Below are 22,895 nucleotides of genomic sequence, written 5' to 3' on the forward strand. Positions count from 1 at the left end.
GTTTCAGCTGAAGTGGAGCTAATTTCTTCTCAGTATTTGGTACAATGTTGTGTTTTGGATTCAGTTGCCAGTATGTTGATGTTCTGGTTCTTTCTAAGTTGTTGTATCCTGAGTCAAGGATTTAATTTTTTTTTTTTTTTTTGGTGTCTTGTGGTCTGCCAGTGAAGAGGTACAGAAAAGAAACAGTGAAGGAGCACAGCCAGGAGAGGTGACCCAAACTGGATATTCCACACCATGGAACATTATGCCCAGTAGATAAACTGGGGGAGTTACCTGGAAAGGGGCTGGCATTGGTCAGCAGGCAGTGAGCAATTTTATTTGGCATCAGTTATTTCTGGTTTTTTTCCTTATTTATTTTCATTATTATTATTTACCATTATTATTGTATTTTACTTTGTTTTCTGTTATTAAACTGGTCTTATCTCAACCTACAAGTTTTAGAGTTTATTCTTCTCCCCATTCCACTGCAGCTGGGGGGGAAGAGCCAGAGGCTTTGTGATGCACCATCATATAAGACAGACATTAAAGCTATAACGAAGTGTCCAAGGGAGGACAATGAGGATGGGGAATGGTCTGGAGAAGAAGCCATACGAGGAGCAGCTGTGGGTACTCGGTGTGTTCAGCCTGGATGACAGAGGGTACATCTTGCAGCCGGGTACAGCAGCAGATACCGATCTGTTCTCTGTGGTGAGCAGTGATAGGACTTGAGGGATGGCCTGAAACTGTGTCAGGGGAGGTTTGGGTTGGGTATCAGAAAAAGGCTCTGCACCCAGAGGGTAGCTGGGCACTGCACAGGCTCCCCAGGGAAGCGGTCACAGCATGGAGCCTGACAGCGCTGAAGAGGCGCTCGGACAGGGCTCAGGGCGATGCTGTGACTCTTGAATGGCGCTGCGCAGGGCCAGCGGCTGGACTCGGTGATCCTTGCGGGTCCCTCCTGCTCAGCTTATTCTGTGATTCTGTGATTTCCAGCTGGGATCAAACCACGATACCGCCTCGAAACTCCATCGCTGCATTGCGAGCCCTCAGAGGCCACCGCAGCCAGGCCAGCTCCCTCCGGGCGCTGCGCGGGCCCGGGCGGCGGGGGGCGGTGCGAGCGGCGGGCGGGCCGCCATGGCGGGGCCGGGGCGGGGCGGGCGCGGGGGCTGCCGGGGCACGGGCCGGCGGCGGCGGCGGGCGGAGGTGACGGCGGGCATGGGGGAACGGGGCGGCCGGGCCGGGGGCGCGGTACCGCGGCGGGCTCGGCTCGACCGGGCTGCGGGTAGGGGAAGGGATGGCTCCCTGGAAAATGTCCGCCCCCGGCGCGGCGCGGCGCTCCGGGCGGGAAAGCCCCGCTGCCACCTCTGCCTCGGCAGGAAATGCCCTGGCCCGGGCCGAGCCCCGCCGGGCACCCCCGGAGGAGCCGCGGGAGGGCCGAGCCCGGGCCATGGGAACACCCCCGGAGTACCCCCGCAGCCACACACACACCACACGGGCCGGGGACCGGCCCCCCAGAGCCCTCCAGTGCCCGGGGCAGCTCCCACCCGAGCGCAGCCCCGTGTCTGTGCCCTCCCCATGGCCTGGGGGGGCTCCAGCCTTCCTCTTCACTCCACGAATGGGGGACAAGGTGATGGGTGTGCCTGTGAGAAACAGGCACTGCTACAGCTTGCACGGTGTTGGCTGTTGCAGTGCAGCAGTGGAAACTGGGGCAAGGTGATGGATACGCTGCTGGATATGGTGCTGCATGTGCCTGTGAGGAACAGGCATTGGCACAGCTTGCACGGTGTTGAGTGTTGCAGTACAACAGTGGGAACTGGGACATGATGATGGATATGGTGCTGCATGTGCCTGTGAGAAACAGGCATTGGCAAACTTGGGTGTTGCAGTACAACAGTGGGTTGTCAAAGGGGAAAAAATATTGGGACTTCTCTTGTGTTTGGGGAATTCTGAAAGCACATGCATAGTGTTTGTGAAGAGGAATGAAGGGTTATTCGGGCCATTGTTTTGATTTTATGATGCATAGTGTGGCACTTAGGTTGGAGTTGATTAATTTCTCAGTTTGAAAGAAATAAAATTTTGCCTTCATTTGTTCTGTACCTTGAACAGTAACTGAAGAACCTTAGCTGTGTTTTTAAATACATTTATCATATATGATCCATGATCCAATCATTCCATGATTCCGTGATTGTAGGGTACACTTTGAAAGTATCAATGTGTGGAGTATGTAGGCTTTACTTGCTTGTACAGGTATTTAGCCAGCTTTCAGTAATCTATTGTGATTTCTGCCTACTGGATTTTTCACAAAGCTCTGTTTTACAGGATTTGCAGTGTTTTCACCTCTGAGTTTGGAACAGAAGTTCAGCAGAAATGTCGAGGATTGAAAAAATGAGCATCCTCGGAGTGAGGAGTTTCGGGATAGAAGATAAAGACAAACAAGTTATCACTTTCTTTAGTCCGTTAACTATTTTGGTGGGACCAAACGGTGCAGGAAAAACGGTAAGCCTCACTTTATGTTTGGATTTGAGCTGTAAATAGCTCTGGAAGGCCATAACATGCGAATTATAATTTCTACAGAAAGGTATTTAATGTTATGGCAAAAGTCATGCTGTTTGCTATAAATATTGTGTTGTTTAGTGTTATTAGCAATCTGCTTTCATGCCTGGAATTTGCAGAGCACTGGTTGATATTTTTTCATAGGAAATTGATCCAGATCCTGAATAAAACTGCTTTTGCAAAGTATCATGGTACTCAAAAATTAAAATGTTATTTCTCTTTGTTTATGTACCTAATTCATTTGTATTTGGGCTGTTAGTGTGGATTTGCCTGTAGTCCATCTTGTTTACTCTAAATTTGTCTTTATAACTATATACTTACTTTTGTTTTCTTAGACTATCATTGAATGTCTTAAATATATATCCACTGGTGATTTTCCTCCTGGCACCAAAGGAAAAACATTTGTTCATGATCCAAAGGTAAGTCATAGTGATGAGATGCAATGTGTGTTTACTCCTCAGTAAAATACTCCACTGCACTCAGGTGGTGAATAAAACAGGGATGCCCAAGTCGTAGCCAGCCTTGAGCTGAAATGAAGAAAAGCAGAGAGCTGGGGATGATTAGAACATGCCCCACAGCTGGAGAGGCACACATTCCTTTGGCCCTTGAGAAGAATTCCCCTCATTCTGTTTTTTTTTTGCTTCTGCCAAAGATTGCCCATGAAACGGACGTGCGAGCTCAGATCCGGTTACTGTTCAAAGATGTCAACGGGGAGGACATGGCTGTGCAGCGCTCCATGATCTGCACCCAGAAAGGCAAGGAACCTGAGTTTAAAACACTGGAATCTGTCATTACTAAAACAAAGTAAGTGGTCAAGTGTTCCTTCTTACTTTGGCATGAAGATAGGTTTGGATTTGGTATATTTTTATGCATCAGATAAAAGAAAATTGCATAATGTATTCTTTGACATAGCTACTAGTGCTTTTAGATTATAAAGCTGTGTAGTTTCATTACTTTATCTGTTAAGTGATTGAAAAATCCCACATCTGATAGCTGTGGTGTTAAGAAATACTTATATCTGTTGACTTGTATTTGTTTGGAAGCTTTATTGGGTGGTGAGGCACTGGCAGAGGTTCCCCACAGAAGCTGTGGCTGCCCGCTTTCTGGAAATGTTCAGGGCCAGGGTGGATGGGGCTTGGAGCAGCCTGATTCTGTGAGCAGCATCCCTGCTCATGGCAGAGGGAATGAGGTGGGTGGCATGGACATTTCCAACCCAAATCATTCAATGATTCTGTGATTGTAGGGTACAGTTTGAAAGTATCATTGTGTGGAGTACGTTTTTTCATTTTCAGTTTCACATCCTTTCTGGCCCATGTTTAGCTCCCATCTCCACTGTTTAAGTACATTCCTTTAACTCAAGAGCTGTCGTGCCCCCTCTAGTGGTTCGTCAGAGTTCTAGTATGTGAAACAGACTTCAGAAATTGGCAATGTTAAATGCCTTTGTTGAGCATGGTAATTTTGTGCTTAAAAATTGTTACTTGTTAAATTTTTTTGAATGGGCATGTTAAAATGAGGTTATACTGTTAAAATCCAGTTCACTTTTTGAAGAACTTGCCAGTAACTTCTTTGGGGATTTTCCTTGTCTCCACAGGCATGGTCAGAAGGTCAGTCTGAGTTCCAAGTGTGCTGAAATAGATCGGGAGATGATCAATGCCCTTGGTGTTTCCAAAGCTGTGCTTAACAATGTCATTTTCTGTCACCAAGAAGAATCCAACTGGCCGTTAAGTGAAGGGAAGGCCCTGAAACAAAAATTTGATGAGATCTTTTCAGCAACAAGGTTTTTCCCTTGAATTTTTTTACTTAGTTTTTATTTAATTACAGTATTCTCATAACATAAATGTTAATAAAAATGTCTAAGACGCTGTTTCATACATCAGAATTGCTGTATTGCCAAAACAGCTGAAATTTTGCTTTTTTTAAAGGTACATCAAAGCTCTCGAAGCTCTGCGTCAGGTACGGCTGAAACAAAGCTTGAAAGTAAAAGAGTGTCAGACAGAACTGAAATATCTGAAACAGAATAAAGAGAAAGCACAGGAAATCCAGGATCATCTCAGCAACAGAGAAGCTCAGCTGGCTGCTTCTAAGGAGAATGTAATATCAATTGAGAACCAGCTTGAGCCTCTAAAGGTAATTTCCATGAGGATTATGTTAATACTTTAATACGAAGCAATAAAAGAAGTGAAAGGTGGATGAATTTCTTGGTTAAAATCTTGCACTTTTAAATCTGATCCTTTGCCCTGCAGCAGACTCAAGTGTACCTCAACTCACCTGGCAGATGCTGCTCTAATCTGTAAACAGTCATTGAAGGGTTAAGAAGAGAATTCTTATAGCAGCTTTGGGTTTTTGTCAGTTTAAAAAAATCTCTCTCAAATTTAGCTTGTATCTAAAACCATTTTAAGCTATAATTAAAACAAAAACCAAACTAAAACTTAACGTTCCCTATTTTAAAATATATTCAAGGAAACTGGAGGTTTTGCACTTAAAATAATTGATTATGAGATTCATGAGCTGATGAGATATTTTACTTACTACATTCTTTTGCAGAGCTCTCTGGCAGTGGTTGAGCAGAATCTCACAAAAGTAATGAGGTTGGACAATGATGTGAAGGCCCTGGAGAGCAGGAAGCGGCAAATGGAAAAAGATAATCAAGATTTGCAACAGAAGATGGAAGAGGTTGGCTTTATGTCAAAAAACTTAGATTATTTTACTTTATCAGTCTAAGAAAAACAATTTTCCTGTTTTGCTTGCTGCAGATTTCCCCCCGTATGCTTATTATAGAAAATCTGCATGTGAGGTGTTAAATTCTTATTCCTTTAATTCTATTGTGGTAAAAACTATACATTTTTAAAACATCAATAATTGATTTACAAATTTGTATGTGGTGTACAGATTTTTCAAGGAACAGATGAACAACTAAGGGATAAATACCAGAACCACCAGAGAACAGTGAAGGAGAAGGAGAAGAGATTGTTGGACTGTAAACGTGATTTAGATAGAGCCACTAAAGAGTGCCAGAGATTTAACAGTGAGAAATCAGAGCTGCTTGTTGAACGAGGTAATTCAGACTTCATCTATAGTCCTGTGTGGTTTATAATGTAATTAAATGTGAAATGGAGCTACTGATAATTGAAGTGATCTGAACTGGACAAAACTCCTAAATTGTGTGTTAGTTCAGGTTCACCTGCACAGTGGGATGGGACAGTCCTGCTGGTGGACAAGTTTAGGTGTTTTTCTCCTGGAGTTTCTAACAGGCATTTTTTCTGAGCTATAACTACAACATGAAGTACATTTTGTCATATAACAGAGAAAAAGCATGAAAGCTGAATGCCTGGCATTGTCCATGTCTCATGTGGGGACTGGGGACGAGTCAGAGGCCTTGAAGTTAATGTTCTTTCAGTTGTGTATCCTTTTTTGATGGGTTATGGGAATTTCAGCAAAGCTGTAGTATTGAATCACAGAATATAAAGTACATTTGGGCTTTGTTTTTTTATCAGAGTTATGTAGTGATTTTAGGGGCTTGCTTTTGAATGATTGATTTATTTAATTAATAAAGATTTAATTATCTGAAATAACAATCTCTACCTATAGCTTTTTATTCCATACCTTTTTGTGTTGTTAAAAAATACTTCAAGGTTTCAAAGGCTTTCAACTGCCTTTGAATCCTCAGCGTGTCTCCTGCCTCAGTTTTTGAACATTTATGTCACTTTTTCTTTTTGTGGAGGTCGTCTTCAGCTGCAGGCAGATCGTCACCAGGAGCACATTGTGACCAGGGATTCCTTAATTCAGTCTCTGGCAGCACAGCTGGAGTTGGATGGCTTTGAGAGAGCCCCTTTCACTGACAGGCACATTGCCAGTTTTCACAGGCTGGTGAAGGACAGGCAGGACAGGGACACAGAAGCTGCAAATCGTATGATGGTGAGAATTTTCTTGTTTAAGTGGTGTCATTTGTATGGGCCATTGGTGTTTTATTGGTCCCCATGGGTCTTTATGGTGCTGGAAGAAAGTGTTGGGGCAGGGAGCTGAAGCTGGTTTTTTTTAGAATTCTTGGTAATTTGTCATCTGCATCTTTCCATGGAAATTTTGGAATTAGGAATGGTCACCAAGGCTATTTAACAGGGAGTTCATCAGAAAGGTTCTTCTAGCAGTCCTCATGCAGGTGCATCACTGATAAGCTCCAAAATCTGAGGAAGAATTACAGTGGGCAGCTGGTTTAAAAATAAACAACTTTTTGTTGAAGTCATGTTCAAAATGGACTTGCTGTCACAGAGTGCTACTGGTATGGTGCATCTGCATTTTGCTATCAGAAACATTTCAGCAGTTAATTTTGGACAAGTTGTAATTTTCTCAGTATTTCAATGTTTTACTGTGGTGAATATTGGCACACGAGTGTGAAAAAGTATTTTAAAATATTTTCCTGTGAAAAAATAATGAATATCTTATTGCTGATCTTCTTTCAGAGAGAATTTGCACAGAAAGAAACAATGAAACAAAAACAGATAGATGAAATAAGAGACAAGAAAACTGGATTAGAAAGAACCATTGACCTGAAATCAGACATTCAAAATAAGAAACAAGCAGAGCTGAAGAATGTCAAATGTGAATTGCAGCAGTTGGAGGGATTTTCAGACAGGATTAGCGAGTTGGATGAGGAGATTGGCAAGATGGTAAGTTAATGTGTAATTGAAGAAATAATAGAAGCTTCAAGTTAAAGCTTGTGGCTTTATCATTAAAAAAATGCACCAAAACCTATAACCCCCCCCTTGATGTTTACTCTTTCAGATGTGTTTCTGCCCTTTTAATACCCTTTATGCTTTGTCTGTTCAGGTAGGGCACCCTTTGGGGCAGGGTCTGTTCACTGCCTTGTTTTTGTGCAGTCCACACATAGAATGGCTGCTTCTGCTTGGTGAGTTGTAAACAGGGCAATAGCACAGCTGGCAAGTAGGAGATTGGTTACTCTCAAATTATTGGGTCAGAAACTTGGAATTGAAAGTTCCATGCTACCTACATTTTTGGAGATATCTTGCCTGTGAGATGGACTAGTTGGTTATAAGTGTTTTATCTGATGAAGTAAGGTTACAAGCATTTTATGTTCCAGCTGAACAGCTGGTCATGCCTTTGGAGCCAAATATTTTATGTTTGTTAGCAGTGTATGAATTCTGCTTGACAGTGTTTTTTCTAACCTCCTCACTAGGGTAATTCCAAATTTAATATACAGTAGATACTAAAATAAAGACAATCAAACTAAGTATAAGTGAGCTTCTGGTAAAAGCATGAGCAAGCTGGGGCAGTGCTGCATTCCAGGACTGCATCCAGTATCTTCCTGGGGCTTTTCTTGCCCCACACCAATCACAGCCTTTGTCCTTTTGCATTTATTCTTTACAAAGCTTGTGTCATTCCTGTAACAGCTACTGATGCTGCTGCCAGGCAGCTGAAGAGGTTTCTTCTGTTTCCTTTAGCTAGTATTTATTGATTTTTGTAATTATTGTGTCTCCTGGGCTTTTCTTTTTTGTATAGGAACATGATCTGGAGAAGGCTGAGAGGAACAGCAATATAGAAACACTGGAACAGGAAGTACAGACTCTGCAAAATGAGAAAATAAACCTGGACAGAGCTCTTAGGAGGTTGGATCAAGAGATGGAGCAGTTGAATCTGCACACCACAACCATTACCCAATTGGAGATGCTGAAGAAAGACAAAGTAATGTTTTTATCAATATCTCATGAGAGAGGGACATGGAATTGATACAGTGCCTCCAACATTTGTGTGTTTTTCAGTGTATTTGTGTATTTATCAAAAATCAAATGTATAGCTTCTGTCTGACTTGATAGAAACTATTAGCTTAATAAATGCATTGATGGCTATAAACCTGAAGATAGGAAAATTTCATTTAAAATGCTTCATTTCCCCAGGCAGAGAAAGAAGATCAGATCAGAAGAGTAAAGTCAAGACATTCTGAGGAACTAACATCACTGCTGGGATACTTTCCCAATAAAAAACAACTTGAAGACTGGCTTCATGGTAAAAATAAAAAGATTAATCAGACAAGGGATACTCTTGCTAATCTGAAGTAGGTATTAATTTAATAGATTATTTCTTCACAAGTTTTTTATGTAATTACAAATTTAAATGTTGGAAAGTTTCATATGTTCAAAATACTTTTTACTTTAATTTATTAGTGTTACTGAGGTATCTGCAAAATCAGAGAAAACATTCCTGTGATGCAGAGCTGATACAGTTTGTGCTAGTTAATAAAATCACAATATTTGTAGTGTGTCAAAGAAAGCACCAAAAGCAGATAGCAAAATAGTGATCTGGAACATCCTTAGTTGTTTGTACTAATTCTAGCTGAATGAATGTGCCTGGGGCTGGAAATTGCTGGTCTTCTGATTTTCTAATAAGTCACAGAGTTGTTGTTGTTGTTGTTATTAAGAGTGGTTAGTGACTATATCACAAATTCATGTGTGATTACCTGTTCTTGGTTTCATTTGATTAGAAAGAGTAGGAAGTTTGTAATCAGTAATCATATAGAAAACAAAAGGGATTTAAAATTAAACACTTGTGCTGTACTTGGATGAATAAAAAGGTCATGCTATAGATTGCATGAAAAATCAATTAAAAAAAACCTGGTGAATAGGTCTCTAATTCCAATTTCAAATTACCTTTCCATGGTTTTTTGGTTTTGCTTAAACAGTCTAAGTCTTTGTGTTTAGGTAATAAAAGTGTTTCTGCATTAATATTTCAGCAAGCGACTGGCATCAGTAGAATATGATAAAACTTATGCCAGTAATGAGCTAAAGAAAAAAGAAACCCAGTTGTCCAGTCATGAAGCAAAACTTTTTGATGTTTGTGGAAGTCAAGATTTTGACAGTGACCTGAACAAACTTCAAGATGAAATTGAAAAAAGTTCCAAACAGCGAGGTAAATTTGTGTGTAGCTTGACTTTTTTCTCTGAGACACTAATTTAGCTGATTATTCACTGTTTATTCAACATAAGTGTTCTGTTTGTTTTTCACCCAGCTGTGCTTGCTGGAGCCACTGCAGTTTATTCACAGTTCATTACACAGCTGACAGAGGAGAACCAGTCTTGTTGTCCAGTTTGCCAAAGAGTTTTTCAGACAGAGGCTGAGCTGCAGGATGTCATCAGTGATCTGCAGTCCAAACTGCGCCTGGCCCCAGACAAACTGAAGTCCACAGAGTCTGAGCTTAAAAGAAAAGAGAAAAAACGTGATGAAATGATGAGTCTGAAACCCCTGCGGTAAAGTGCTTAGGGAACCACATTGTTACAGGCTGTTTTCTCTTAAAAGTGTGGGGTTGGATTATAAAAAATTATGCAGGCATCAAGGAGGCTTTATTCTAGGGCTGGTTAATGAATTTCAAAATGTCATTGTTGGGAGAAATACTGTGAGAGAATTTGAGGATGGATGAGGGTAGAGCTGTCCTTCACAAGAGGGCACTCTTGTTCAGTGCTTCTGAGCACTTGCTGTAATGAAGTTAAAAACCAAAAGAGATTTTGTTTGCTTCTTTGTGTTATCTCACCTAAAATGAGGGATGTATTACCTTGGCTGGGTATGTAATATAAGCTTAAATGTGGGCAAGGTTAAGGGGGTACTATTTTAGCTAAATTTAATCTTCCACTACTAAATCATATCACAGATTTTGTGATCTTGAATGTCTTCAATTTATGCTGTTGTTTCTGACCAAGGAAATTTTGGGGATTTATATTTTATTTTAGGCGAACTGTGGTTGAACTCCAAGATAAGGAAATTCCAGACCTGAGGAACAAGATCCAGAATGCAAACAGAGATTTAACAGGCCTGAAGGGTGAGATAGAAGAACAGGAATCACTTCTTCAGACAGCTTTGTCTGAGGAAGAAGGTGCCAAAGCACGTTTACAGGATATAACTCTGATGGAAAGGTATCAGGTATGCTTTGGTAACTTTATTTTTAATACATAAAATTATATTCCTTTGCATTTAAACATGTAGTTATCCAGTAATATGACATAACTTTGATTTCCTTATTTTAAAATGCTTCCAAAGATTGTATAACCTAGATGATCTTGTACTAATAACACTTTGATTTACAAAAGTTTTTTTTGAGCACCACAGAGTCTCTTGAGTTCTGATTCAATTCTGTGCTATATGAACTGAAAAAGGAGATGTAATCCAGAACTGAGCACAACCACAAGTACACCTAAGAGTTTTCAGTCATTATAGGTCTCTGTATTCCCAGCATCTCACATATGTTTCCTGGTTCTGTGCCATCTGAGTATATGGGAAAGATAAATCCTGCTCTTTTTATGATTCTGTTCTCTATTACCAACATGAAATCATTGCTTGACTGAGAGCCTTCAGAGGAGCTCTTAGGGGACCTGGGGCCAGGCAAAGGACTGAGAGCATTTCACAAGGTGGAGATGTCAGCAGCTCCTGAGGCTCCAACAATTGCAGTGTTGCAGGGACAGATTGCACATGGAACTGTCCAGAACTGCGCTGGGGTTGTTAAAGGCCTGTGCATCCTTATTGGCTGATTCCATCCACAATTAGGAATTCCAGTTCCTAGCAGCTGACATAACCCTACTGCTAATGATGTGACATTGTGCTCTACAAGGGAAGGAAATTGGAAGCTCTTGAGTGCCTCAAACCCTGAGCTTGTTCTTGTGTGCCAGAGGTGAAAAAATACATTGTTAAAGACTAATTCAGTAGTAATGGTTCTTCTCCTCATGCTTTCAGACTGATATCAGGGATGTTGAACGAAAAATTGCTCAGCAGGAGGCTAAGCTGCTAGGTGTCAATTTAAGTAGGACTGTGCTTCAAGTAAGCAGAGAAAAACAAGAGAAAAAACAGCTGTGGGATACAGGTAGGTCCTACAAACCTGTTATTTCACTTTTTACTAAATGTAATGTTCCAAAATTCTTGCCCTTAAAATTTTAGTTTACTTCTTTTATGTTCTTAAATAACTCTATTCTCCTAGTTTGTTGTTACTGGTTTTTGGCATCGCACCAGCTTCATTTAGAGATGAATTTTCATAAGGATTACAACAATGGTTTTGATAACAGATTGACTCTGTTTTCATCTGCAGTTACCAGTAAAATTGAGTTAAATCAGAAACACAAGCAGGACCAGCAAAGCCAGATCCAGCAGCTGAAGAGTGCAGTGAATGAGCTCAAGGCAGAGAAGCTGCAGATTGTCAGCAGCATGCAGCGGCGGCGGCAGCTGGAGGAGCAGACTGTGGAGTTAACCACTGAGGTTCAGTCCTTATGCAGAGAGATCAAGGTGACAAATACTCTCAGTTGTCTAACCCTTAGTTTTGCTGGCCTTGAAATAAAAAAACAATAATGTCGTCATACTTAATATTGTCTCTAGTCCTAGACAATGGGATGGATTTTTAAATGTTTGTGCTGTGTTGCTATTGTATATCTTTGGGAATTTCTTGAATTTTTTAAATACATATTTTTATATTTCTTTTTTTTATTAAACACAAAAAAGAAATAAGTAGCCATATTACTTTTTTTTTTTACTGCTTGAAAAATTATTGATCTTCACCTGAATGCGAAAATAAAAACTACTTTTTCTGACTACTTTTCAGGAAGCAGAAGAACAGGTACTTCCTTTGGAGGCAAAGTTAGACAAATTGCAGCAGGAGAGGGAGGAACTAGTGAATAAAAGGACTGCAAGTAATAAAGAAACACAAGAGAAGGTTTGTTTGCTCTTGGCATAGCTGTGAGATAGGATTAGACATTGTTTTTCAGTGGATGGGAGCTGTGGTACTGAGTTTGCTTTTAGGAAACATCAATAACACCAGGAGGTCCTTTAGATTGGTAGAGCTTTTGGGGAATAAAAGGAACATGTCACTCAGAACATGAACTCAATTATAATTAACCTTTGACTGTCTTGAAAAAAGACTTCTTGGGATATTTGGCAGTATTTATTGGCTGATGGCCTACAAAAGCCCTTCCTAAGTAGACCCAAGAGGAACAGCAAGGATGACCATTACTCATCCTTGCCAAGGGACACACTGGTTCTTCCCAGGTTAAGTGGCTCTCACTTATTTTGGGAAACATTTTCATGTTTATAAGAAGTACTGGGATTGTAGAAGGTGAAGACTTTATTAGAAAACTAAAAGCACTTAGAATAAGGACTTGTGTTAGTGTTATCCAGTATCTTTGATACAGAGCATATCTGTTCTTGCACAGAAGACAATATTTCATTTGGTATGTTTTCTCTGCAGATGAATAACATAAATGAGAAAGTTAAAGATATAAACAAGTACGTGAAAGAAATTGAAAACTATATTCAACAAGGAAAAGAAGACTATAAAAAGGTAATCTAAAATCCAAATCTTTTTTTAAGTCAGTAAAAAATTAGCATCAAAATTATTTTTGTTTTTAAATCATATGCCATTTTCTTCATCTTTCTTTAGCAAAAGGAGTCTGAACTTGAAGAAGTAAATTCTCGTTTGGCTGCCTGTGAGAAACAGAAGGAAAAGATAAGTGAAGTGATGGAAAAGACCCGACAAGATATTGACACTCAAAAGGTGGGTATATTGTTAATTATACTTGGCATAGTTGAAATCATTCCTAGTTCTGATTTGTCTGTAGTGGTGTGAAATGAGCTTCCTTTTGGTTTATTTGATCAGTTGTTAGTCAGGATAGTTGCTATACATGCATTAGGCTGAAAATAGTCTTGAGATTTGTATGTGGAAATTTAAAAACCATTTATCTCTAACTATCATCTGATGGTATTTCTAAGAGTTAAGTCTGGTGGGATAGTAGTCAGCATTTTCAGGAGTGTCTTTATGTGGAGGATACATGCCTTTATAAGTAAAGTACAAACTGCAGGTACCAAAAGTTGCCTGCTATTCCAGATTTATCCTGTACTTTGAATTCTTGTGTATATGTTTCAAATACAGTTTACATTCCTTATAGGAAATATGTCCTTCCCCATTCTACTCTCTGTTACTGTCTACTGTTGTAGAACTTCAATAGGGGACTTAGTTAAATCTGTCCTTGGTGAAAATTACTCGTCCAGAAATCCATGGTTGAAACATGAATTAATATTCTTAAAAAGAATCAGTCTTGTGTTCACTTGTGACAGTAAACACTGCTAAGTGTTATTCCAGTTTGAAAGATTAAATAATACTGCTGATTTCCATTTTATTCTATTTTTAGGACAGTCTAAGTTTTCCCTGTGATAATTTTTGTTGTTTTCAATTATTTTATGCTTGCAGCGTGTTTCAGAGTTGTGCAGAACTGATACATTGTAATTGATAACCAACATACTGAAACATGATAAAATTTCTTGTTTCTTTGGAGCTAGATCCAGGAGAGGTGGCTGGAGGATAATCTCACCTTGAGGAAGCGGAATGAGGAGCTAAAAGAAGTTGAAGATGACATAAAAAAACTTATGAAGGAGATGGGAGAAATGAAAGTCCCCCAGATGAAAAAGTAAGCACCTTCAGAACAGAATGGTGTGCTTTGCACAAGAATTCATGGAACATCTGGATGTTGTAGGCACTTCACTGTGTTTTAGGGTGTCTGATCCTCTCCTCACCCCATTCATGCAGGCCACTTTCTCCTTCACACCTGTGTTTGGTTCATATCCCTGTGAATCACTCTGTGAAATTATACAGTGCTTCTGGCTAGAAATAGAGATATCTGCTCATACCTGTTCCAATCCAATCCTTTTCATGATGCTTACTGAGAAATCTGCATTTAAATAATTCATGCTTCTGGATGAGAGTATTTAGTTTTTATTTTCAGTCTGCTCACTTAGTTCCCAGCAGCAAATTTTGTTTACTTCAATAGTTTAGTAATAATTGCTTAGATAATAAACACTTTTGAAAAGTAATTAGCCCTTTGCTGGTTATTGCATGTAGAATATTTATTTAGCACGCTAGAGCTTACCCAGTAATAAATCTTATTTTGTTCAGGATCCATCTATAATTTTTTTTTGTTTGTTTATACATGTAGCACTTTAGCATTTGAACTTGACAACTTAAAACTTAACAAACTCAATACTATTTTTATTTCAAAAATGTCTTCATTTCAGTTTTATTACTTCTATAATTTTAAATGTTACAGACTTTATAGATACGATACAATGAGCTGTTTCCCAACATAAACTCAAAATTAGAGCCCTGATTAAACAATTGGAACACTAAACACAAAATACAAGTGTATCCATTGTGGTTTGACAGTGAGCAGAAGCGTTTGGAGGAGAAGATAGAATCCCTGAAGAGGAACCACCACGTGGCCCTTGGCCGGCAGCGGGGCTTTGAGGAGGAGATCGTTCGCTTCAGGAAGGAGCTCCGAGAGCCCCAGTTCAGAGATGCAGAGGAGAAATACAGGGACATGATGATTGTCATGAGAACCACAGAGCTGGTGAACAAAGATCTGGACCTTTATTACAAGGCTCTTGATAAGTAAGTGTTGTCCAATGAGGGTGATTCTTAAATGTTGTCATCTTCATTGGTATTGATAACCTTGATGCAGAAGTGTGGGGGTCCCAGTTGTTGGGTTTCTCTGGGTGTGGATTGAAGGCACTTGAGACATTAGTTCATGTTCATACTCAGGTGTTTATTATTTCTTATCAGTAAAATAGTCTCACTACTGTGAGTTCAGTAGCTTTTCATTAGAAGGCACAAAATGGCCAACAGTCTCTTGTTCCAAGGTTTTTTAAGACTAAACTGTCCAATTAAGAACTGACACCTAGATTATTTTCCCTTTTAACCCAATAACTGATCCCAAACAGCTGCAGTGTGAACTTTTCTGCCCAATTACAAAATGCCACCTAAACCCATGGAAAAGAAGGAAGAAGAAGCATGAAGAAGAAACCCAGGATGACACCCTGTGCCCTCCATCTTGCTGCCATCCACATTATACTAAAAATCCCCAAACCTAAATGTCTCACCATGTGATACACCTACCCTTCTCTCTGTAATCTATTTCACAATTCTGTGGATTCTCATCTATTATGAAGTCTAGGAAACTTTCTCTATGAATGAGGGTCAAAGTCAGAGCTCCCCTGGGGGTCAGGGCACCCAGAGCAGACAGAGAAATATTCCCAATGCCCTGGGTTTCCACATCAAAGCAGCTTTCAATTTCAGGCTTCCAGGGTGACTTAGAGGAAATTAATATGATTCCTTGAAATACATAATTTCTCTTCAGATATTCTGACATTTAAATATTAAGAAAGCATGACAAGGTATAACTTCCTAAGTAAATGAATGAAACTATAGTGGAAGCTGCACAGGATTGGTATGATGTAGGAAATTTGTAAGGTAGTGTCTATAATATACACATATTAAATGCTTTGATGGTAATAATTGGAATTTAATACTGTCATAGGTAAGTCTGATATTTGTATTCCCAATTCTCTGAAAGCCTTATTTGGAGTTTTGATTGTACATGTTAGGACTTATATTTGCAGTACTGCAGTAGGAGAGAGATAAGGCAAGGTGAGACTGATGTTTAAATCCTTCGTTTTTAACCTGAGCCCTTCTACTTCCATTTCTATAGCAATACATTTTAGCATCTTCTGGTCATATCTTACCATGAGTAAGATATGCCAGGTAAATTTCTTGTTTCCTATGGCATTTGCTCAGGTAAATAATTGTGTTTTAAAGAACATTACAATGTAGAGGATTTTTCTGCCCTTTTCCAGTGTGGGTGGTTTTGTGCTTATATTAAAGAAAATAAGGTCATAAGAAACATATCTGGCATTTGATGGAAAGTGTAGCAAGTTTGTTCTTGTTTCTGTTTCCTCTGGAAGCTTGTTAGCTAGTCTTGGACTAACTGGGCAAAAAGAGCATCTCAAAATTGGTAACTATATACAAAATAAAACACGTGGCTCCCTAAAAACCCTGTTTGGTTGGTTGTCAGGATGGAATAGCAGTGAACAGCTTGATGGACAGTGGGAGAGGATTTTGGAATCAGTGGATACATTTTAGGAAATAGAAAACTGGTGCTCAGTGGCAAAAAGATAAGTATTAGAAATGAAAAAAGAGAAAGAAAGATAAACATTTTGGCCACTGTAGAAATTCTCAATACACCCATGTCTTGAATAAAGTATGGAATTTCGGCCTTCTCTTGAAAAGGGTTTGCTAGTGCTGGAAAAGGAGCACAAAAGAGAAATTATGTGGTTGAGGATACAGCATAATGGTCAAGAAACAAAATAAATGAGAACTTTCCAAGTTGAAAGGACATTCGTTTGATAATAACATTAAATAAACATGATATTAAAATGTAAGCTAATCCAAAATCTTTGTGAAGATCTAAGTTATTCAGAGCGTGTATAAGTCTTCCCTTTCAGTTGTAATGGAAATGCACTCCAAGAATTTCCTTTTTAGAATTTTTTTCTTTGGTATCAAATCATCTGTTGTTTCTATTTAAGGCTAAACAGGAAAACAGTCTTGTAATTTCAAGAAAAATAGATAAGCATCACTTAGCGGTAATCGTCTGAAAAAATCAGCAAGGCAAAATGCTAACTCTAATGGCCAGAGCTGTATCTGGGGCTGGGAAAACCAGCATTTTGGGTGTTCCATGCTATCAGATGATATTTATTGACTCTATTTAGAGATTCATGATAAATATTGATGAGGAATGCATTCTTGGGCCTAAGCAAATAGTTGAAAATGCTTCATTTTTACCTAACAAAACCTATCAGAGTTGATACCTCAGTATTCCCCAGAACAGGTGGAAAGGCAAGGTAGAAAAAGCATGTGTAAAAGTCCATTTCAGAAGGATATTTTATTTCCACCACATTTCTTGAAAGAAGACATTGCCATAAAGCAAGTGAGCATTTCTTTCATTACAGAGTAAGTTTGCTGTAAAAAGACAAGTTAGAAATGCTCTGTCCTGTCCTTTTCTGAGCGTTTTGTAAGATTTCATCTGTTAATAAACTAAACTCATGCTACTATGTTAACCACAGAAATTAAATTAAAAGTTATTAATGATATCCTCTGTTACTCTTGCTGCTGAAAAGTATTTCTTGTCATAGTGCCTGTTTGGGTAATTACAAATTATATTGTCAGATGGAATTCTCTGCTCTGAGGAGACTTCAGGTTCTCCTCTCCTGCTGTTGTTTGCCCTGTTGGCAGACTGTGTCAGAATAACACTCCTGTTCTGGAAGGCTGAAAATAAACCTCACACATAAATCATAAATCTCTTAAAAAGTCAGGTAAAGTCATTCTCCCTTGAGTAACTGCAAATATATTTGTTGTCATTACTTTCCTACTTCTTAGAACTGAGCTGTTTGTGAGCACAGAATTATTTACACAATGGCATGTTGTTATTCTTTAGGTACTTCTCTGTCCAAAATGAATTAGTATTTTCTCTGATTTTAGTAAAAGTATGAAGGGAATGGGAAGGGAACTGCCACCTGCCTTAAAAGCCCCTAGCAGTCCATAGCAGTCCATGGTTGCCTCTCTAACATATATTTTTTGCTGTTTTTAGAGCAATAATGACATTTCATAGCATGAAAATGGAAGAAATTAACAAAATAATTCGGGACCTGTGGCGAAGCATTTACAGAGGACAAGGTATGTAATAATATATTTTAAAGTTTTACCCAAATGGATCTGTTTGATATTGGGCACTGCATAAGGAAAAGTGTTTGTTGGCAAAATGAGAAATAGCTGGTTCCATTCTAAAGGCTGTATCTGTTCTTCACCACTATAATCTTTTTATTGCACATTATGTAGTAACATGCAGGATAAATAGAGTTAATTTTCACTTTTCTGTGTTTTCCAAAGGTTAGGTTTCTTTGTCACAGCACAGTGCATGAGTTCATTCCTTCCATTTGGAAAAGGTATTTTCCAAGATGGATCTATCAGTGGGAGTTCTGAATGGAATTTTTATTGTTACTACATATTATACCTCTCATCTCCCACTAATCCTATGATATCTTTCAAGATTTTTGATAATGTATGAGCTGTCTCCTTCCCATTTTCAGATATTGAATATATAGAAATCCGCTCTGATGCAGATGAGAATGCCTCAGCCACTGACAAGAGAAGAAATTACAATTACAGGGTGGTGATGGTGAAGGGAGATACAGCACTGGATATGAGAGGAAGGTGCAGTGCTGGGCAAAAGGTAATGGCTCTTTGTCTTCAGTACACAGCAACAGAAATGCTGAAACCTGACTCACATCAATGCAGGGGAGTCAAGTGACAAAGCACAGGCAGCTCCAGCTCTAATTTATTATTGTGTACAACTTCACTCTTTCTGGGTGTCACACACTCAATGTGTGACTCAGCATCTGACCCCTGCTTTGGGCTGCCAAAATCCATTGTTTCAGATGGGCACTGGGCTGGTGCCCTGGAGCAGTGAAGGGTTTGACTTCCTCTGTCCTCAGGTTCAAGTCCTCCTGTTTTGTGTCTTCCTGGTTACCACTGAGGTTACCTCAGCTTCAGGTCTATCAACTTGCTTCCTCTTTCTTTTTTTTCTTTCTGAGCCCTTGGTCTTCTTATTGCCCCTGCATCTACTTCTAAGTTGATAGGATCTCTCTTCCACCAAATTATGTTGCTTTCACCTGCTGCTGACTGCAGCCTTTCAGTTCATGTCACACCAATATCACACCTAGCCATACTTCCAGGCATTGTATTTCCTCCTGTGCTGTCAGCTTGCAGCTCTCTGAGCTGCCCATTCCTCTTCAGTAACACACTGGCCAGGCTGCCTGGTGACACACCAGCTGTGACCTGTGGTCAGAGTTCATCACCGTTAACCGTACCCACATGCTGAGGATTCTTTCCACCTGTCTTTTCTATTAAATGTGTCCTTTGCTTGGGGTACTTTAGGATGTTGCGTTAGAGTCCTATGTAAGTGAGAATGAAACTTGAATAAGTTTCTTAGCTGAGGTTCTGAGAACTCTTTGATGATGAAATGTGGTGCCAGCACTCATGATAATTGGAAAGTATTTTTGGCAGCGCAGTTTCCATTGAGTGTTCTATAGTTTTTAGTGGTTCAGGAGATCTTGTAAATATGATTACGCATCATTTGATGCAAAGCCAACACAGAAGGTGGTAAATCCTACTGTCTTCCATTATAGTAAGAAGTCAGGAGTTCAGTAACTCAGTAATATGCAGACAAATTTCCACCTGCTGCAGTGGAGTGGGCTTGAGCAGAGTGTTGGGTAATGTAAATGGCAGTGTCATAGCAGCTTTACCTCAGATCAGAATTCTTACTTCCACTGTCTTCTGAATTTTGAGTGCTTCTTTGTAGAGTCAATCTTTGAATTCAAACTAGAAGTTTCAATGTAGTTTTTCAGTAAGTAGTTAGTTACTGTCATCTTGTGCACTGTCAGCACATTGTTCTGTAAACTTCAGTCATGGTTTGTAATGGCATTAAAAACAAGTTGTTTTGTGTAGATCCTTTTTAAACAGTTTGAAGCTTGAGATTTTTGTGGTTTTTCCTTTCCCTCAGGTGCTTGCTTCTCTCATCATTCGCCTTGCTCTAGCAGAAACATTCTGTATCAACTGTGGCATTCTGGCCCTGGACGAGCCTACAACCAACCTGGACCGAGAAAACATCGAGTCCCTGGCACATGCCCTGGTGGAGTAAGTGAGCTCTCCTTGTGGTGCTTAACACTGGGTATTTTTCAATACCCATTTGGCATTATATTTTAAGCTGGCATGTCTTTGTTGTGAGTAGTTTTAGATTCCATCTCTATCTGAAAAAGAAAAAGGTATTTCTTATATAATTTCAGGGGTTTTTTAATGTGGTTAAAAAGAGCAGGTAATCAGCATTAGATTACTCAATGGTTCATATCATTAATTATCAATATTGAAATATTTTTGTGTTGTGTATTGGCAAGTTGTCTGATGCTGGCATGGGCTGTAGGGAAATGCAGACTGGATATTTCTCTTTGCAGGATAATAAAGAGCCGCTTCCACCAACGCAACTTTCAGCTGCTGGTGATTACTCACGATGAAGATTTTGTGGAACTTCTGGGCCGTTCTGAGTATGTGGAGACATTCTACAGGATAAAGAAGAACATTGATCAGTGCTCTGAGATCATGAAATGCAGTGTCAGTTCCTTAGGCTCCTATGTTCATTAGAATGCCAAATAATTACATGCTACAGACAGCCTAACCTGAAACATTGTACACTGCCTGCCTTGATAGAGCTCAGTGTAGGTGTCTGAAAATGTAGTTCCTTCCTATCTATTCTACTGAAACTTTGTAACAATTTTAGCCAGAGTCTAAAACTGTGAGACTTCTTAACTTACCTTTCTACATATTTCTGTACCTGAGTTAAGAATCACCATAATTTGAAAAAATTGAAATGAATGCCACACAGTTGAATTTTGATGTATTTTATTCTTTAAAAGTGAAAATAAAGTTGTGATGTTATTTTGCATGTTGCGTGGGACAAGTTGCAGATTCTCTGGAATAGCTGTGGCTCTGCCAGGGGAATACAGCTTGCTGTCCATCTCTGGCAAGGTCAGCAGTGATGGGTGTCACTTTGGTTGAAGGTGTGTTCATTGCTGTCTCCTAATCTACCCAAAATTGACAAGCTTCAAAGAGAACTTTTATTACTTTCTCTACAGGGTAACCTAACTCTGCCTGTTCAACGACAGAATTTTCCCTTGCTTCAGAATAAAGCAAAGGCCCAACTCTAACCAGATGAATGGGTGAATTCTGCTCAGGGAGTTATGTTCTGATTCTTCATGGCAGTGACTGCAAACAGGAAGATGGAGCATAAGTGTCTCAGAGATTTAGTGTGGATGCTGAGCTCTACCTGCCCTGCTCTGAGCTCTTCCTGAAGCTCTTTTCCTTGGGGTGGTAGCAGCCCTGCAGCTTGACAGCCCCAGAGAACCTGCTTCTCAATGGGAGGGACAGTGGAAGGCCACGGGGGTGGCCTGCTGCAAAATGCAAAGAACCTGATCATCAGAGTCCTGAGGTTGCACAAACTGTGCCTTGCTGCTTCCAAAGCCATGCAGCTGATGGAAGGAATTTCTGGATCCCTGTTTCTTTGTAAGCAAGTCAGGGGCTACCTTGAATTCTTGGTAGGAGTCCACAAGCAGAAGTTGGACTTGCAGTTCTTTAAATCCTTTCAATCAGCAGCAATGGGCTGACCCTCCTCAGCAAACAGTGTATGACCAAAGCGCAATTTTCAGAGGAAAAATCTTTAAACAGCCATTAAAGAAAATTAATTTCTGTAACATCAGGACATTCCTTTGGCAGATGCTCAAATGAGCCTAAGAACATTGCATGTTGTCTTCCTTCTCTTCCAGGGTGCAGGAATTCCTTTATTTTGCAGGGATAAGGAGAAGTTGGCAGGGGAGGGGTGCAAGCAGACCTGGCTTGTGTAGGCAGGGCCTGGGGCTGGCTGAGCATGATGGACCAGGGCCTTTTCCCCTGAGGATGGTGCAGCGGAGCCCTCACTTGACATCACACACCTCTAACAGCACCTGAGGAGTGTGGATATCTGCACAGAAAAGGACAGAGCCCAGTATCCATCCCCCAGCTCTGGTTCTCCATGGCCAAGGCTCTCAGGCCTCAGCCTTGGCCAGGGTGAATGGCAGTGAGTGCCTCAAAGAGTAATGGCAGAAACCAAGACCTTCAGCTAAGGATTTTTTTCTACCTAAATTTTCTGAAACCAGTGTCAGGGTGACCCCAGTCATCGGGAAACCACTCAAAGATAAGAAAACAAATGAGGCTTCCTAGCAATTACGATTTCACCAATTCCCCAAAAAAGTAATGAACACACAACTAGGGAGGGAGGGGGGAGGGCAGAGATAGGAAAATGCTACTAACGTGCATTATGTTTGCAGTTTTTCAATAAGAAGCTTCACTGACTCTAGTACTACTTCCGGAAGGGAAATTTTCTGAAAGATACGGTCAACAGAAAAAATGTGCTTTGTCTTTTCAAATTTCCCTGCACAACCTGTTTATTTTAGCATGATGTGTACACCCCAGATCTGCACTGTCACCAGAAGTGACTCCCCAGACTTTGTACATTCCATCCTGCTATTTTTTCCAGCTTAAGGCCATGGCTCACAGTTCCTCTATGAAGCACTTTGGGCGCATTTTTGCCTAATTGGCCTTTCCCAAGTTTATCCTCACTTTGACATCAAACATGTTTTCCAAAAGATAAGGAAAACACAGGAAATGTATTGGGAAACCAACCTCTCCTATATCAAATAATTTAAAATTATTTCAAAAAATTCACTGAATAATTTGAATAATCCTTGACAGCCAACAGCATGGAAGAGAGACTGCCAGTCCCATGGTTTTCATGTGGACTGCAAAATAAAAAATGTGTTTATGTGAATCAAGTGTAAGAGAAACTTCAAGCACTTCCATGATATTCGGCTGTTGGGAGGGGAGGGTGGCACAGGAGCAGCACATCCCAGCAGAGGAAT

General features: G+C 40.0%; 1 protein-coding gene across 1 annotated transcript; it reads left to right on the forward strand.

Annotated features, from left to right (window-relative positions):
• Nucleotides 1-1,158: 1,158 nt before the first annotated feature.
• Nucleotides 1,159-20,887, forward strand: RAD50 (RAD50 double strand break repair protein). Its single transcript, XM_064725042.1, has 26 exons — nucleotides 1,159-1,179; nucleotides 2,296-2,472; nucleotides 2,865-2,948; nucleotides 3,182-3,333; nucleotides 4,121-4,306; nucleotides 4,452-4,656; nucleotides 5,074-5,202; nucleotides 5,419-5,584; nucleotides 6,251-6,444; nucleotides 6,987-7,193; nucleotides 8,044-8,226; nucleotides 8,439-8,596; nucleotides 9,272-9,447; nucleotides 9,547-9,784; nucleotides 10,262-10,451; nucleotides 11,259-11,385; nucleotides 11,608-11,801; nucleotides 12,115-12,225; nucleotides 12,757-12,849; nucleotides 12,949-13,062; nucleotides 13,845-13,972; nucleotides 14,725-14,949; nucleotides 17,981-18,066; nucleotides 18,480-18,622; nucleotides 19,952-20,085; nucleotides 20,400-20,887. The coding sequence occupies exons 2-26, from the start codon at nucleotides 2,344-2,346 to the stop codon at nucleotides 20,584-20,586; spliced, it is 3,939 nt and encodes a 1,312-aa protein (XP_064581112.1). The 5' UTR covers nucleotides 1,159-1,179; nucleotides 2,296-2,343; the 3' UTR covers nucleotides 20,587-20,887.
• The last annotated feature ends 2,008 nt before the right edge of the window (nucleotides 20,888-22,895 follow it).

The sequence above is a fragment of the Zonotrichia leucophrys genome, chromosome 13 (genome assembly GCF_028769735.1).
Source record: "Zonotrichia leucophrys gambelii isolate GWCS_2022_RI chromosome 13, RI_Zleu_2.0, whole genome shotgun sequence".
Taxonomy (NCBI): Eukaryota; Metazoa; Chordata; class Aves; order Passeriformes; family Passerellidae; genus Zonotrichia; species Zonotrichia leucophrys.

Excerpts from the sequence above, each read along its gene's own strand:
- RAD50 (XM_064725042.1), top strand. The coding sequence starts at position 2,344 with ATGTCGAGGATTGAAAAAATGAGCATCCTCGGAGTGAGGAGTTTCGGG. Across the intron at positions 4,307-4,451 it reads GAGATCTTTTCAGCAACAAG|GTACATCAAAGCTCTCGAAG; the intron begins GTTTTTCCCTTG and ends CTTTTTTTAAAG. Across the intron at positions 11,386-11,607 it reads AAAACAGCTGTGGGATACAG|TTACCAGTAAAATTGAGTTA; the intron begins GTAGGTCCTACA and ends TTTCATCTGCAG.